Source organism: Ascochyta rabiei, chromosome 5 (genome assembly GCF_004011695.2).
Source record: "Ascochyta rabiei chromosome 5, complete sequence".
Taxonomy (NCBI): domain Eukaryota; kingdom Fungi; phylum Ascomycota; class Dothideomycetes; order Pleosporales; family Didymellaceae; genus Ascochyta; species Ascochyta rabiei.
Genome location: NC_082409.1, coordinates 1,176,417 through 1,190,386, shown reverse-complemented (window position 1 = coordinate 1,190,386; position 13,970 = coordinate 1,176,417). Strand labels below are relative to the sequence as shown.

Here is a 13,970-nt window from a genome sequence, read left to right as displayed (position 1 = left end):
GGCTTCTTCACGAGGGATAAACTATAGATGGGAGTCTGTTCAGCTGGGTCTAAGCACGGGGCCAAAGCTACATGCCTGCGACTGGTTCACGACCACTAGCAGTTGTCAACTGCGAAGATGGTTCTTGAACAGAGAAGATACCCTGCATCCAGATCAACTCGGCTGCTCAAAGGCCTTATCCTTGACTTCTACCATCATATCTCTGGCATCGCAAACAGTCTCAGTTGATGAGGAAGGCATCGCAATAATTTTCTTGAAGCCCTCACTGCAATTACGTGTCTCTGCAGAAGTCCTCACTGGAGAAGCCTTCACCGCCAATGCGTTAGTGCAATAGCCGGGACTTATGTTCCGTTATTGGTCAGTGCCCACTAACGCATGAGGCATCGACCTGGGCGACCCGGTCACTGCAAGAGCAATAACGCCTCGCAAGAGCAACGCTGCTCAGGCAACAGAGAGCGCAAGAGAGTTTGGTGTGGGCCTCGCGTCCGTACGCTAGAAGATTCTTTCTAGGCTGCCGATCAACTGTGACGTGTGAGAGCCACTGAAGTCATCGCGTTGCCCTAATCTGCACCGGTTGGGCTACAGTCTCTCCCTCTGAGCGGATCGTTAGCCTTCCTTCGCGTGACATGGGCAAGACCAGGCAAAGCAGCCAACTGAATTTTTCGTATTGGCTCAAAACCCCAATACGTCCCTGGTCACCGAACCGCAGGCTAACGATCCGTTCAGGGGGAGAGACTGTACTCATGGACCGGAATCCTCTCGCTTGTTCAAGCTCACCGCTACACCAAGCTAACCTGCCGTGAACCCGTAGAACATCTCAACGGTTTGATGCCACCAATGCCTCTACCAATGCACGCATCCGATTACACACATGATTGCTTATACGGTGTTAGCACCCAGGTGTTAGGTGTAATTATGCTCAGCCTGGCTTATTTTCCATGCAGGAGTAGTGCTGATACCGTGACACCAAAAATCAAAATTTGTGCTCGTATGAAGTGGGTCACAAACTCGCGCTGTCGCCAGCAGATACGAGGTAGCTGACGTGACACTCCGAACTCGGTGCGAGAGTATTGTTTACGTCAGCCCAGTGCGTGGTTGGCATGTGTTGGTGGATGTCGCTAAATCACTGGAATTATCGTGTTGTGCCGCGACTGATTGGCGAGTCGATAGTGCCATGTTGGGTACTCTGGAGGTCACATCTGGCATTGTATTTGCGGTTTTTTCCAAGTTTGTTGATGAGTCGGACATCGTGAAGAAATTCACGGGGATCAGACAGACGATTCAAAGAGGGACAAGATCAAAAGCTAAAGTTGCCATTGCTATCTTCGTTCTGCGCACACCAAGCCTCATCTTTCTAGAAAGTCATCTACAAATGAAAGTGAGAAGATTTAAAAATTCTGAATATCAAAACAAACGCCGCGGCTATGCAAAGACAATGTTAGACGATGCCAACCTTTGCAAATAGAGGTATTCACCGCCCAGTGTCATCCCAAACCGAATGTTCCAGAGAGAAAAAAAGTACCCATAGCTCATAGCTCATAAGCGGGTCCGCTTAGTAGCTGTAGCCGGAGCCGTAGCCACCAGTGGGGACGGGGGTGGCCTTGGTAGAGGACTCAACCGGGTAGGGCTCGTAAGCAGGGGCAGACGAGGAAGCCTTAGCGGAAGAGCTGGCAACGGGGTAGCCGGCAGAAGAGGAAGAAGGAGTAGGGCAGCTACCGGGGTGGGCAGGGTTGCAGCCGCCGGGGATGGAAGAAGCGACGGGGGTGGAAGCTACGTAACCAGCAGACGAGGAGCTGGCGACGGTGGTGGGGTAGGGAGCAGGGACTGAGCTTGAGTAGGCGATGGAGGAGCCGACGGAAGGCTTGGGGCCCTCAGGGTAGCCCTTGGAGGCAGACGGGGTAGGGCAGCTACCGGGATGAGCAGGGTTGCATCCACCAGGGATGGAGGTGGGCTTGGGGCCGGAGGGGGTAGACTTAGGGCCAGCAGGGACGGTGACAGTGTAAGTCGCAGGCTTGCCCTCCTCGGTGGCGGTGACGACCTTGGTGGTGTATTCGCTGGGGACGGGAGTGTACGTGGGAACGTCAACACGAACAGTGACAGTCTCGGTGACGGTTACAGGAGCAGGGCAGTTCTCCTGACCAGGAACGGGAGTGTAGTGGGGAACATCAACGCCAACAGTGACAGTGTTGGGGCTGGTGGGCACACCAGGAGTGTACTGAGGAACATCAGCGGTAGCAGATGGGCTGTCCTTGGGCGGAACAGGAGTGTTCTCAGGAACACCGACAGTGGGCGAGTAGTTGTCCTTGGAGGCGATGGGAGTGTACTGAGGAACGCCAGGAGCAGTCTCAGTAGCCTTGGGGGGCTGGCTAGCATAGATGGTAGAGGTGTAGGTCTTGTAGTTGGCGGTCAGGTAGGTCGAGTAGATCGTGGACGAGCCGCTGTGGCCGACCTCTGTGGAGCAAGGGACCCAGTCGTAGGTGGTGACAACGGTGGTCTTGTCCTCAGGCTTGCTGCTGGTGGGCTTGGGGGGAACAACAGTGGTCTCGTAGCCGTTGCATCCACCCTTGCAGGAGGTGATGGTAGCGGTGCTGGTGGTCAGAGTGGTAATGACCTGTGTGCCGTGGGTTTGAGTAACGGGGCAGACGGTGGTGGTGGTGTAGGTGGTCAGCGCCTTGGTGGTGGTAGGGTACTCAGGCACAGGGCTGCTGGGAACATAGCCAGTAGCGGAGCTGTGGACTGGGTAGCCAGCCGGGTAGCTGGGAACGGGGTAACCAGCCGAAGAGCTAGGGACAGGGTAGCCAGCAGAGGAGCTGTGAGCTGGGTAGCCAGCAGAGGAGCTTCCGTAGTACGGGACTGAGCTGCTTGCGGGGTATGCGGGAGCAGAGCTGGAAGAGGCAACAGGCTTAGAAGAGCTGGGTGTCTCGACGGAGTACCCTGAGTAGGCAGGGGCGCTTGAAGAAGCCGAGTAGGCGGGTGTCGAGGCCGGGTAGGAGGCTGGTGCGGAGGATGAGGGGGCCACAGGCTTGGAAGAGCTGGGAGTCTCGACGGAGTACCCTGAGTAGGCGGGTGTCGAGGCCGGGTAGGAGGCTGGTGCGGAGGATGAGGGGACCACGGGCTTAGAAGAGCTGGGTGTCTCGACGGAGTACCCTGAGTAGGCAGGGGCGCTCGAAGAAGCCGAGTAGGCGGGTGTCGAGGCTGGGTAGGAGGCTGGTGCGGAGGATGAGGGGGCCACGGGCTTGGAAGAGCTGGGTGTCTCGACGGAGTACCCTGAGTAGGCAGGGGCGCTCGAAGAAGCCGAGTAGGCGGGTGTCGAGGCTGGGTAGGAGGCTGGTGCGGAGGATGAGGGGGCCACGGGCTTGGAAGAGCTGGGTGTCTCGACGGAGTACCCTGAGTAGGCAGGGGCGCTCGAAGAAGCCGAGTAGGCGGGTGTCGAGGCTGGGTAGGAGGCTGGTGCGGATGATGAGGGGCCCACGGGCTTAGAAGACGAAGGAGTCTCGACAGGGTACTCAGGGTATGCGGGAGCAGAGCTGGAGGGGACAACAGGCTTGGAAGAGCTGGGTGTCTCGGCGGGGTATGAAGGAGCACTGCTGGAAGGTGTGTTCACTGGGTAGCCGTACTGAGCGACGGGGTTGGCAGCAACAGCACCGACGATGGCCGCGGCGACGAAAGAGTAACGCATCTTGATTGATTTGAGTGACTTTTTCGGCGGGCAGAGTAATTAATTATTAGTGATCTGGAGATAGACTCTAACGAAGGTCTGTCTGGAGAAGGCTGAATAAAGCGAAAGTAGTAGTTAAGTAACTGTTTTTTGTTGTTGTGATGAAAAGATATCTGGGTGAGGATGAGCGACAGCTATATACTGAGCAGAACTCACTGGCTGTCCTCGAGCATCCTGGATGGCTGACGTCGCCATGGCCAGCGCTTTGTCATTTACGAAGTGACATCTCGCCATGGAGCAAAACACGAGGTTCCATCCTGGGAACACGGTGGGCACGGTACCTCGATAGTGTCGATGCTCAAATGGGTTTGCTCTAATTAGCAAGCAGCGTAGTCAGGAGCAGTGCCGAACGACATAGCCCTATTGCTTGTTAGTCATGGTAGCCTGAGTCGATCGGCTCTAATTATGGACTTTGCCTTTCCCAATCTGCGCTAGCTTGGCCCACCGACCACCCATCGGCACTCAGCGGCGACTGTCACCTCACTCCGCCGACCGTCAGAGCTCCTAAAGGCTCTCCACTCTCGACTTCTCAGCAGCAGCTCTTCATCTCGGAGTTGTCACTGCTGTGGCTACAATCCTCCCTCGGCTTTGGGCAGGCGGCTGTGGCCCACCGCCGTCAAAGGGACGTTCCTGACGATCCGCCGCCGTCAACGCTCTAGGTATTCCTGGTCGGCACAGCGCTCTCTCCGACCTTGATCCGATGGAGGATAGCGGTGGGCCTCGGTATCCTGTAGGCCGAAGAACCCATGCTGCTGGTTTTCCAAGTATTGGCTCTCGTTCAGACAAACGCCACCTCTGCTGACCTGCAGGTTATGAGATCGCGCCTTGACTGTTTAGGAAGCCTGCGCGGAAAACAAGCAATGCGCCATCACCGTTATGGTGATGCAACGCATGGCCGACATGAACGTTGCACTAGGATGGCAGGGGATTCCGATTCGTCGCGCTGCCAACATCGTCGCTGAAGGTGGAGCAGTCACATCCTTGCCAACGCAGCCTTGCAAACTCATAATTCAGATGCACCACTACTGCCCAAAGCTCCAAGCCGTGTACAATCGAGTGTGGCTCATTGTTGAGGATCCCAAACGCCCTCTATCCACTACTGCTCGTAAAACTGATATCAGAGCACATAGTGGATTTTCCATCGTATTTTGTTGGACAGTGATAAATCTCCTATCTGCGCCCCACAAAACACTCACCTGAGGCTGGCGTTCTCACTACACAAACCCCACATACGACTGCATAATGATCGTAAGGTTTATTCTGTTGTGCAGGTTCATCTGGTGCCCAACCCTTACCGAAGCAGGTGATGCTTATTTGCGTCAAGCTTCTGATCGATCCACGAAGCTGGGACCGACTCTTTGAGCGGCAGATCGTAACAGTGTCTTTAGCTAAAGCACAATTGTGTTACCATAGTTAATCGGCTTCGAAGGCAGCATTGTTGGGATGCTGTAAGCTCTTTGGCTGCGGGGGGGTCGAGTCACGATGTAGCACGCCTGAAGTCGTATCTTAGTACAGGTCCACTTGGAGTACCAGCGCATCACACGAGAACACACCGCACAAAGGCTCATGCAGGAAAGGGACGGATGCACGGCAGTAACTGGGGCAGCACTCCTTGCGTGGCTGGGAGGGCAGGACGGCACAAGCGCCATTCGTAAAGACTCACCTATCATCTCGGCCGATGCAACGATCCTAGTCATGCTCCCGGGGGTTTCTTGCTTTCCCCGGCTTTACGTTATGGGTGGTGTGTTTATAACAGCCTCAAAATAGATTTTGCTTGCAGGCGCTAATCATTTTAGGTCTAGCGCGTGCTCATGGGAGCGGCCTGGACTGGTTCAACATCGTCATTTTTCGCGATCCGTCTGGTTAACACTAACGGCAGCAATACCTGCAGAATTTTGTGGTCTCGTATCTGCGACCAAGTGTCGATGAGTTTCTAGAAGTTCGCTGTTGATCAGATCAATGTGAACTCAACGGCTTGCGAATCGCCCGATGATGATAAAAAGACAGCACGCCGACGGCACATGGCTTTGCAGAAAGTGCTAAGACTTTGCGTAGCTTCTTAGCAGCAGGGTTTGCATCACAGTCATCAAGATAGGGTTTATTTCCAACCAACTGACTTCTGTGCCGGCATGCGTTCATATCTACAAATTTAGGGACCATGACTCTATTCTCACTACATTAGACCTATTGCTCACAGCGTCAAATCCTGATGAATTGTAGATGGATCTTGTCGTACGATGTGCAGGCGATTCCACAGTAGCATCGAACCAAGCCGGCTGCGTGCCGCCGTGTGGCTCATCGCAAGGTCGACGATCTTGTCCAAGCGCTCAGTCCAATCGAGATCCCGAAAGTCGTGACTGAATGAACGCAACTTCTGCTTGAGGTCAGCCCCAGATGTTGACACGTTGTCCGAGGATCGAGCCTGGACAGCTTCGAACACGGCGGCAGGGAACTGAGAAAGGTCGACTGCAGCTCCATCGACAAATTCACAGCGGGCTGTCTGTTCGTCTGAGAATGCAAGCTGGAGGTCCGGTCCGTTGGTCCAGATGTCGTCAGCAAAAAGCTCAGAGCTCTGGAATTCATTCTTGTCTTTTAAGACGGTGCTGCACAACGAAACGGGCTGCGGCAGCCCATGATCCTGTTCGCTGTCGACTACAGCCTTTGCCTCGACATCAGGGTGGCGTAGATGTTGAGCGAGATTGGGGATGGCAACCACTGCAGGGATCGATTTGGAAAACAAAAGAGCATAACCTTTATCGCCGTTTTCGAGAAGGTCAGTTCGTCGCAGTAATGGTGAGCCCTGTGGGCCCGGGTGGTTTAAAAAGACCGCCGAAGAGTCTGGTGTAACTGAGCTCGGCTCATCCTCTTCAAAGATTGTTGGGAGTTCTGCGACAGCTTCCAGCAGGCGATGCTGACCAGACCGTGTGGCAGGTGAATTTATTGGCACGTCGCAGTCAAACCAAGATTCGTCAAGATGGACGATGATCCTAACATGACCATCATCGATCCCTTCGCCAATCTCCATGATTCCACATTCGCCGTCCGCATCAATCTCGTCCTCGTCATCGAGCACTCGATGCCCACAAGGAATAAGCTCTTCCTCGTCGTCAATCGTCAAGAGCATATCCAAAGACGTATAGGCGACGAGGGTCTCGGTCTCAATATCGAAGAAAGATGCGGCATATGATGCTTGCGAGAGCGATAGAGCGTCTGGTGCATCAAATGCCATATCTGAAAAGTCTGTCATGATGTCTGAGAACTCGCCATCGTCGTCTTCATCGCCATCGTCATCGTCGCAGAAGTCCGGGTGCTGATAAAGATGACCCGAAAGATCTGGTGGATAGCTCCGCGTAGCGGAAGGAAATTCGCATGTCAAAGGCGGATTGGAACACTCATCAAGCTGAGGGGTATCAGGCCGCAATTCTAGGCTCATGCGGTCGTAGAACGATGTGCTGTCATTTTGTGACACGTCCACCATGGAGGCTGCGTCCAACAGTGGAGTGTTCGGCTCGTTTCCGCATGATGGTTGAGCGCCTAGATACTCGTCGATCATCTCGACATTGTCTTTGGTGGAGTTGAACGTAGCTCGAGCAATATCCACAGCCTTCGAAGTTGGAATAAGAGATTGCTTGTCTGGAAGGAGGAGACCGCAACCAGAACCAGGACCCTCCATACGAAACAATTCACCGTCGTAGCGGCCAGCTAGGAACGCCGTAGTAGCGACTTCGAGGTCAACGATGTCGCCTGGCGTGGCAACAAACTCACCGTCGTCGTACTGATCAGCCAAAAATGCCGCTGTAGCTTCCTGAAGTTCTCGGACATCGTTATCAATATCGATATCAAACATTGGACGATCCAATACTGTTGTAAAATGATCGGTGGCAGGTGGAAATGCGTGCTTGCTGTTTGAAATCAGGGCCTGATACAACACCTCAATGATTCCCTCATGAGCTACGTCGCCAGTATACGACTTACACGGCGTCTCGGCGTACTTGATAGTCTGTTCCGTCAACGCAAGTTCGGGGGCAAAACTCAGCGACTCTTGCCCTGATGCAAGACCTCCTACACCAGCGTGGTGTTTGAGATCACTTTTGCCAACGCCGGTGCTAGCCATATCATCATCGATGGCGAGAAGTGAATCACGATGCTCTGAAATTGTGACAGCGGAGACGTCCAGTGACTTTACTAACAAGGGCTGAGTCTCCGTTGCATCGCAAGAATCTTTTGATGCGTAGTCAAAGGCCATGTTGCTAGCTGGTGTATATTAGACCGGCGTCTTTTTGTAGCTGATAGGTCTCTACAGCTACAAAGCACTCGATCGCCAGGATCGAGATGGTCTAGTAAAAAGATGTTTCGAAAGCGTTGTAGATTGCACTGATAAGAGTAAATCAGTTGGGTTTCACTAGGGATGTGGGATAGAACAAGTCACGCGTTGTTCTAAAGGTAACTTATGTACCCTATAGTTTAACATCAACAATGCTTCGTCACGACAGAAGTGGCGCGAGAACTTGAACCATGATTCACGAATAATGTTCACATGGGAGCCTTGTAAGTGCTTCGCGTAACGGTTTCTGTATTGACATACAGTGCTGTGACACTCACACAAGTATCAACCAGCAACTTAATCTGATAACAACAGCCGGAGGCTGTCAGCAGATTTGGGAAATACCCAAGGATGGATAATGGGGTTGAAAATTTTCTACCGCCAAGCGGAAAATTCTATTATGCATTACTTAAGTCAGGCTCAGAGTGTACACAGCCACGCAATCCATAAAGGAAATAACAGATAATACCCCCCCCCCCCCCCCCTACGACGCGAAAAACCCACTCTCCAGAAAAACATTCGCTACTCGAGCAATCTATGTCTTAGCCGCTCAGGTATACTGTTCCCATGTCAAATAATATGAATCCACGAGGAACGATCTCTTGCTCACTACAAATTTGAAGGAAAATTACAACGTTGCTCGCATGCTGTTGATCATTCTGTGTAGAGCATAATTGTGTAGATCTATCTTACACCCTGGCTGCAGCACGACTCTGAGCCTGCGCTGCAAGCTTGGGCGTCTTAATGTATTCCTTGTGATGCGAAGCACTCCTATTTACACTCTAGAAGCATTACGCTGGTTATTGGTGTAGAGGCAATTTATCCGCGATTGGGCCCTGCGTCTCAGCTGGAAAGATCTTTTAGGCTCTCAGCCTTACTCTCAGCCTCAGGCATGTGGATGCGTCCACCTCTGACCTGTAATGGCAAGCCTCAGGGCAAATAAGTACTGTTCTGGCCGCTGTCTCACTATCAAAGTGAGCATTGTTACCTTTTTGAGGCATGCTTGGCACGGTGGGCAGAGCCGTGGCCTTGACAAGATCGACACGAGACAGGCACTATTTGGGTTAGCAGGCTTAAGTGAGTATAAATTAAGTCAATCGCACTGCATGTAGTTATTGTATTTTACGCCTTTTCTGGATTTATCGACTTTCGGCAGTGTGGTGCGCTTCTCGAATCTTCCATGAACAAAGAGCTATTTTTGGCAGTTAAGCATGGAATGGGCAGCATTGCCAGATGTGCCTAGAGAGCACTGCAAGTAACACCACGATCGTCGCTATGCCCCAAGCCAGCGAGCTGCCAGCCCAGGCTTCTGCAGACGAACATAAAACGCACGCGGGCTCACTCGAGGATACACTTGAGCTGACCAACGCTAAAGCTGACCTAACCACCAACTCACCAACTTAGTCTAAGCAACACACAAGAACACTAAAATTAAAATCTTTGCAGCTGCTGCACTCTACAATAATAGAATAGAATACTATGGTAGCTGGCATAAGTAGTGTAGGTGGGGAAGCACGACAGGGGTGTTCGGCTGTATTTTTCGGGTGAATTGAATTGATTACTCAGTACTTTGTGTACCCACCATGGGCATCTATGACACGTTGATGTAGTTAAAGACAGGTTTACACTGTATTATATACTAAAATAGGGTGGATTCGGTGTAATCTAGCCAGTAGGGCCATTCCGGGTCATTCGGATGACACCCTAGTTATGCCGGACCCACCTACACTACTTATGCCAGCTACCATAGTAGATTCTAGATAACCCTAACCCTAAAATAACCCTAAAATAACCCTAACCTTAAACTAACTCTAACCCTAAGATTTTGTTATAAATATAATGCTAATATCCTAACATGTTTATATCATTTTCTAACCCTATTTAGAAGATAATCCCTAGCGTTGGTTAGATAGAGCTGCTAAGGCAAGGTTGAGCTCTTAGCGTTGGTCAGCTCAAGCGTGTCCTGGTTGAGATCTGCTCTCCATGCACGGACACCCCGTGCACGGTGCACAGTCACAGTCGCTCTTGGCGTGCAGCCCGGTCCGCGTCACTCACTGAGCTGCTGCGCTACCTCGTCTCGATAAGCGGCAATTTCACCTCCACAAACAGCAGCGCCTGCTTGTCCAGCACCTTTCCCTCCCGAGAAGAGGCCCTTGCGTCGTCCCTTGCTGCTCGATGTCCTCGCACGCGCTCAAGATTTCATTGTGATGCAGTAACAAGCCAACATTTGTTCTGGCAGACTTCTCTTCGTTATGGACCCGACATGCCCTTCCCCTCCCCCTCTCCCTCTACGGCATGTCCGTATCCTCTTGCAACACATCTCTTCGTGCTGACAGATGCGCCCCAGAACTGACTCAGTCGAAGTACCTGAACAACCCGTCATCCTCGATACCGACCTTACGACAGTCATTGACATAACAAGAGCGAAGAATATTGCCATGCACCAGGTTGACAAATCTGTTTAGCACCTGCAGGACTCTGATCGAATACTCAAAAGAGGACGACATGTAAAGGTCACAGAAGCAGAGGCATTGCGGTTCATTGCTTCGTCCACTGAGGTGCCAGTTCCAGAAGTGTTCAGAGCTTACGAGAAGGATGGCTCAGGCAGCATTTTCATGTCCAGGGTCAATGGAACACCGCTCTATGACGCCTTGCACACTATGGACAAGCCGCAGATAGAAAGAGTAATCAAACAATTAGCAGGATTTGTTAAGCGCCGGATGAAACTACGTGGCGATTTCTTTGGATGCATCAGCTTCAAACCATGCCGCGATGTGTTTTTCCAACATATCCCCGCAATAAACATGCCAAATCGGGAATACGGCCCATTCAGATCGCGCTCGGAATACTGTAACGGGCTTATCGAAGCACTTCGAAATTCACGGCTAGGAGGACACCTTGATGCTTACGATGCACAACTTGTAGAGAGAATTCGTTGCTTAGGTGACGGATGCGCGGTTTTCTGCCATGGGGACCTAACTCCTGACAACATACATGTTGATAATCAGCTGAATGTGGTAGCTATTGTGGATATGGGTGTTCCAGGATTCAGTATACCTGAGCGTGAATATTTCAAAGCGAAGTCACGCGCGAGAAATCCCTTGTGGTCCTCCATGATCGATCGCATGATTCCAAAGCCGTCAGACGAAACGTACGCCTTGCTATCTGACCTTGAGAGAGAGCTAGTCCGCTACAGTGGGGTATGACCGAGGGCACTCAGTAGTACACGCCATATCGTTGATCGCTCCGACCTCTATCTTCTCGCGGCGGTCCATCTCCCACCTGCCGCCGTGGCAACGGCCTGAGCAGACTTTCCAACAAGGCCTTCAATCCAGGCCGAAGTTCCGGCAGGAAGTAACTCTTCCGCCTCGAGCGCTATAACGCATTCGAGGGTCCAGTCTTGACACCGATCCTGCAGCTTTTCAGCATACAATCGGTCATCAGCAAGGATGCTCTTACTTTGTTGTTTCGTGGTGCAGGCTCTCGGGATATGGTGCTCACGACCTGATGGTATTTCGAGGCCTCGATACAATTCAGAAATAATCTTCCTTCACAAGTCTGGCTCTCCAGCGGATGAACACTTTTGGTTTCGAACTGATACACCAACCCTACAAGGGAGATAAGTTGTACATGCAATAGGTTTCCGACCTCGTGTCCCAATGTGAGCGGTGATTTGGATCTTCGCCGGGCCCGTAGACTGCAATCGATAATGTGTAATACGACATGAGTTTTGTGTAATTACGTATGTAGCAGGTATTTGGTTTGTAGATATCGGAACAAAAAAGGGGCGGTTGAGGATCTGAAGAGACTGGTATTGCATATTGAACGAGAGTAACGTGTTATATACATGTATGAAGCAGCATGCTTTGCTTTGTTCTGCGGCACAGTCGATATGACGGATTCTTAGGGGCGGCAGATAGGCCGATCCGATTGGCGTATCACAATTACGCGCTACGAAAGCACATCATGAAGACACGGGCGGCTGCATCGAGGACGGCCAGCCTTGCACCCAGGATGGGCAACGACGCATTATGGTATCAGATGGCTGACTTTGTTGGTCTCAGGACAAAACGTATTCTCTAGAGTCTGTCATTACCAGTTCCAAGCACCAAGTAGTCCCAGATATAAGCATTGTTGGAGCGGACTGCCTTATGTCACCAGAAGTATAAAACGCTTCCTTTTCCACTGTATCCTCAAGGAATTAATGCATCGTGGAAATCCTGAGCAGTCTGAAAGATATAAGTGAAGCAGTCAGCTACGTGACGTTGCGGCCGTCTTATGTGAGCTCATATGTCGAGTCCATCGTAACCCTTTTCCTATCATTTTTTCTTCGTAGCTTTCAACATCCACATAAACACCGAAGATCTCTATAATGCCATAAACGACATTCACTAATCTGGCAGACGTTCTCAATAAAGCACCTTGCTGTACTGCAACGGAAAGTAGGCGTCGCTCGCCACCAGAAACCCTTCGCACAAAGTCACTCCCCACCTGTGTATGTGCCACATGGTATAGTTCATATATCACCATCAAAACGTTTCTTGGCCTTCAAAGTACTGTTGTCCTGATATGCCATCAATGTAAATCCGTGGGGCTTTTGTGCTCGTCGCAAACTCCAGCGCTCGTGAAAACGTAGGCAAGAGAAAGTGATGATTGTAGCAGCTGCCAGCCATTGGAGGATGAAAGCTGACAATCCTTCGCCACAGCTCTCGCAATGTTCTCCAACCTGCTCATCGCCAAAAATCCCCTAGAGGCAGTCTTACTATCGGCTGCTATGGACGTATCTGCTTCAAACGTTTCTTGCGTGCAAAATGGTTTCAGAGGAAGCCAGGAAGGTACACACTCTTGGGAACATCAAATCAAGCGCTCCTAGTGACGACCCATGAAAGAGGGCTTTCTAGGTTCTTTATTCTACCAAGAAGAGGCTAGAATTCAGCAGTAGTAGAAGCTCCATCAGCATAAATCTAACATCAGCCGTGCAGTTCCGTCCTACCGGCACCATTGCAGCAGTGTGGCGTTCGATTGAACTCGTACTTCTATTCAAAGATTCCGACATACGCACGTTGTCTTTTAGATAGTTTCTCCAAAACTATCACGAAGCATTACATCGAACTGATGTGCTCAACCTGTTTGGTTGATATTTTTCGCTTTGGAACGAAGACGGCACGTACAACCAACGGATATGTAGATGATCACTAATATCAAATAACGTCTTTAAAGGTTCAACCTCAAACATTGGCAGAAAAAGATTACAATAATACATTTGACTTTCTAGTTATACAAGACAGTGGCTGATAGCCTGTGTAGCGTGAATCTTGGGTGATGAAATTGACATGTTAAGATTGCACATCGAAATACACGGCTTTGTACCAGGGCCAAGCAGTTATCTCACGCATTCAATAGAAGAGAGGAATGTCAAATGCATTGCGCCAGCACGACGCGCACTTGTTACTTGTTGGTGGAGTGTAGACCTCGACAGCGGCAGGAACTTTCCCATTTCATTAAAAGGCAACCAGAGTTGGCACAATAGAATTCCTGTAGACAGAGCAGAGCTCAGAAGCGTATAGGCCAATCTGCGCCTGAGAAGAAAGACGTTCAAATTGAAATGATATACCAACCTGAATTAATGTACAATCCCCTATGGACGTATCGTCCTAAGTAGGCGTGTCGTCCTGAGTGTGTGTTCTGTCCTGAGTGACTCATTGTTTGTCTACTGAAGCTTCTATCAGACAGTTTTTGGCATGTGGGTGTTTTCACGTGCGATGGGCGAAAGTGCCGGGGTGCGTACATGTCGTTAGCCAGAAAACCAAATGACAATGTGCTGGTTGATGATCTTGAGATGGGCCGAAGTGACGAGCAGAATGCGACATGATTGGGTCGTGTGTTTACCTAAGAGCTGTGGGCGGGGCACAGTCCAACTGTCCGCTC

The 13,970-nt window shown here is 51.1% G+C and overlaps 3 protein-coding genes across 3 annotated transcripts, besides 7 other annotated features; all 3 read right to left on the bottom strand.

Annotated features, from left to right (window-relative positions):
* Positions 1-1,552: 1,552 nt before the first annotated feature.
* Positions 1,553-3,679, bottom strand: EKO05_0003554 (uncharacterized protein; the record flags this gene model as incomplete). The annotated part of the gene is made up of 1 exon (XM_038945333.1): positions 1,553-3,679. The coding sequence occupies one exon, from the start codon at positions 3,677-3,679 to the stop codon at positions 1,553-1,555; it is 2,127 nt and encodes a 708-aa protein (XP_038800721.1).
* Positions 2,645-2,683: a tandem repeat.
* Positions 3,680-5,909: 2,230 nt separating the features above from the next.
* EKO05_0003553 (uncharacterized protein) lies at positions 5,910-7,964 on the bottom strand (the record flags this gene model as incomplete). Its single annotated transcript, XM_038945334.1, has 1 exon — positions 5,910-7,964. One exon carries the CDS (start codon positions 7,962-7,964, stop codon positions 5,910-5,912), a length of 2,055 nt encoding a protein of 684 aa, XP_038800722.1.
* Positions 6,979-7,013: a tandem repeat.
* A 546-nt stretch (positions 7,965-8,510) lies between the features above and the next one.
* Positions 8,511-8,527: a tandem repeat.
* Positions 8,528-8,923: 396 nt separating this feature from the next.
* Positions 8,924-9,072: a dispersed repeat.
* A 316-nt stretch (positions 9,073-9,388) lies between these two features.
* Positions 9,389-9,519: a mobile genetic element.
* Positions 9,520-9,794: a dispersed repeat.
* Positions 9,789-10,004: a mobile genetic element.
* A 229-nt stretch (positions 10,005-10,233) lies between these two features.
* EKO05_0003552 (uncharacterized protein) lies at positions 10,234-10,482 on the bottom strand (the record flags this gene model as incomplete). Its single annotated transcript, XM_059636191.1, has 1 exon — positions 10,234-10,482. The coding sequence occupies one exon, from the start codon at positions 10,480-10,482 to the stop codon at positions 10,234-10,236; it is 249 nt and encodes an 82-aa protein (XP_059492174.1).
* Positions 10,483-13,970: the final 3,488 nt, after the last annotated feature.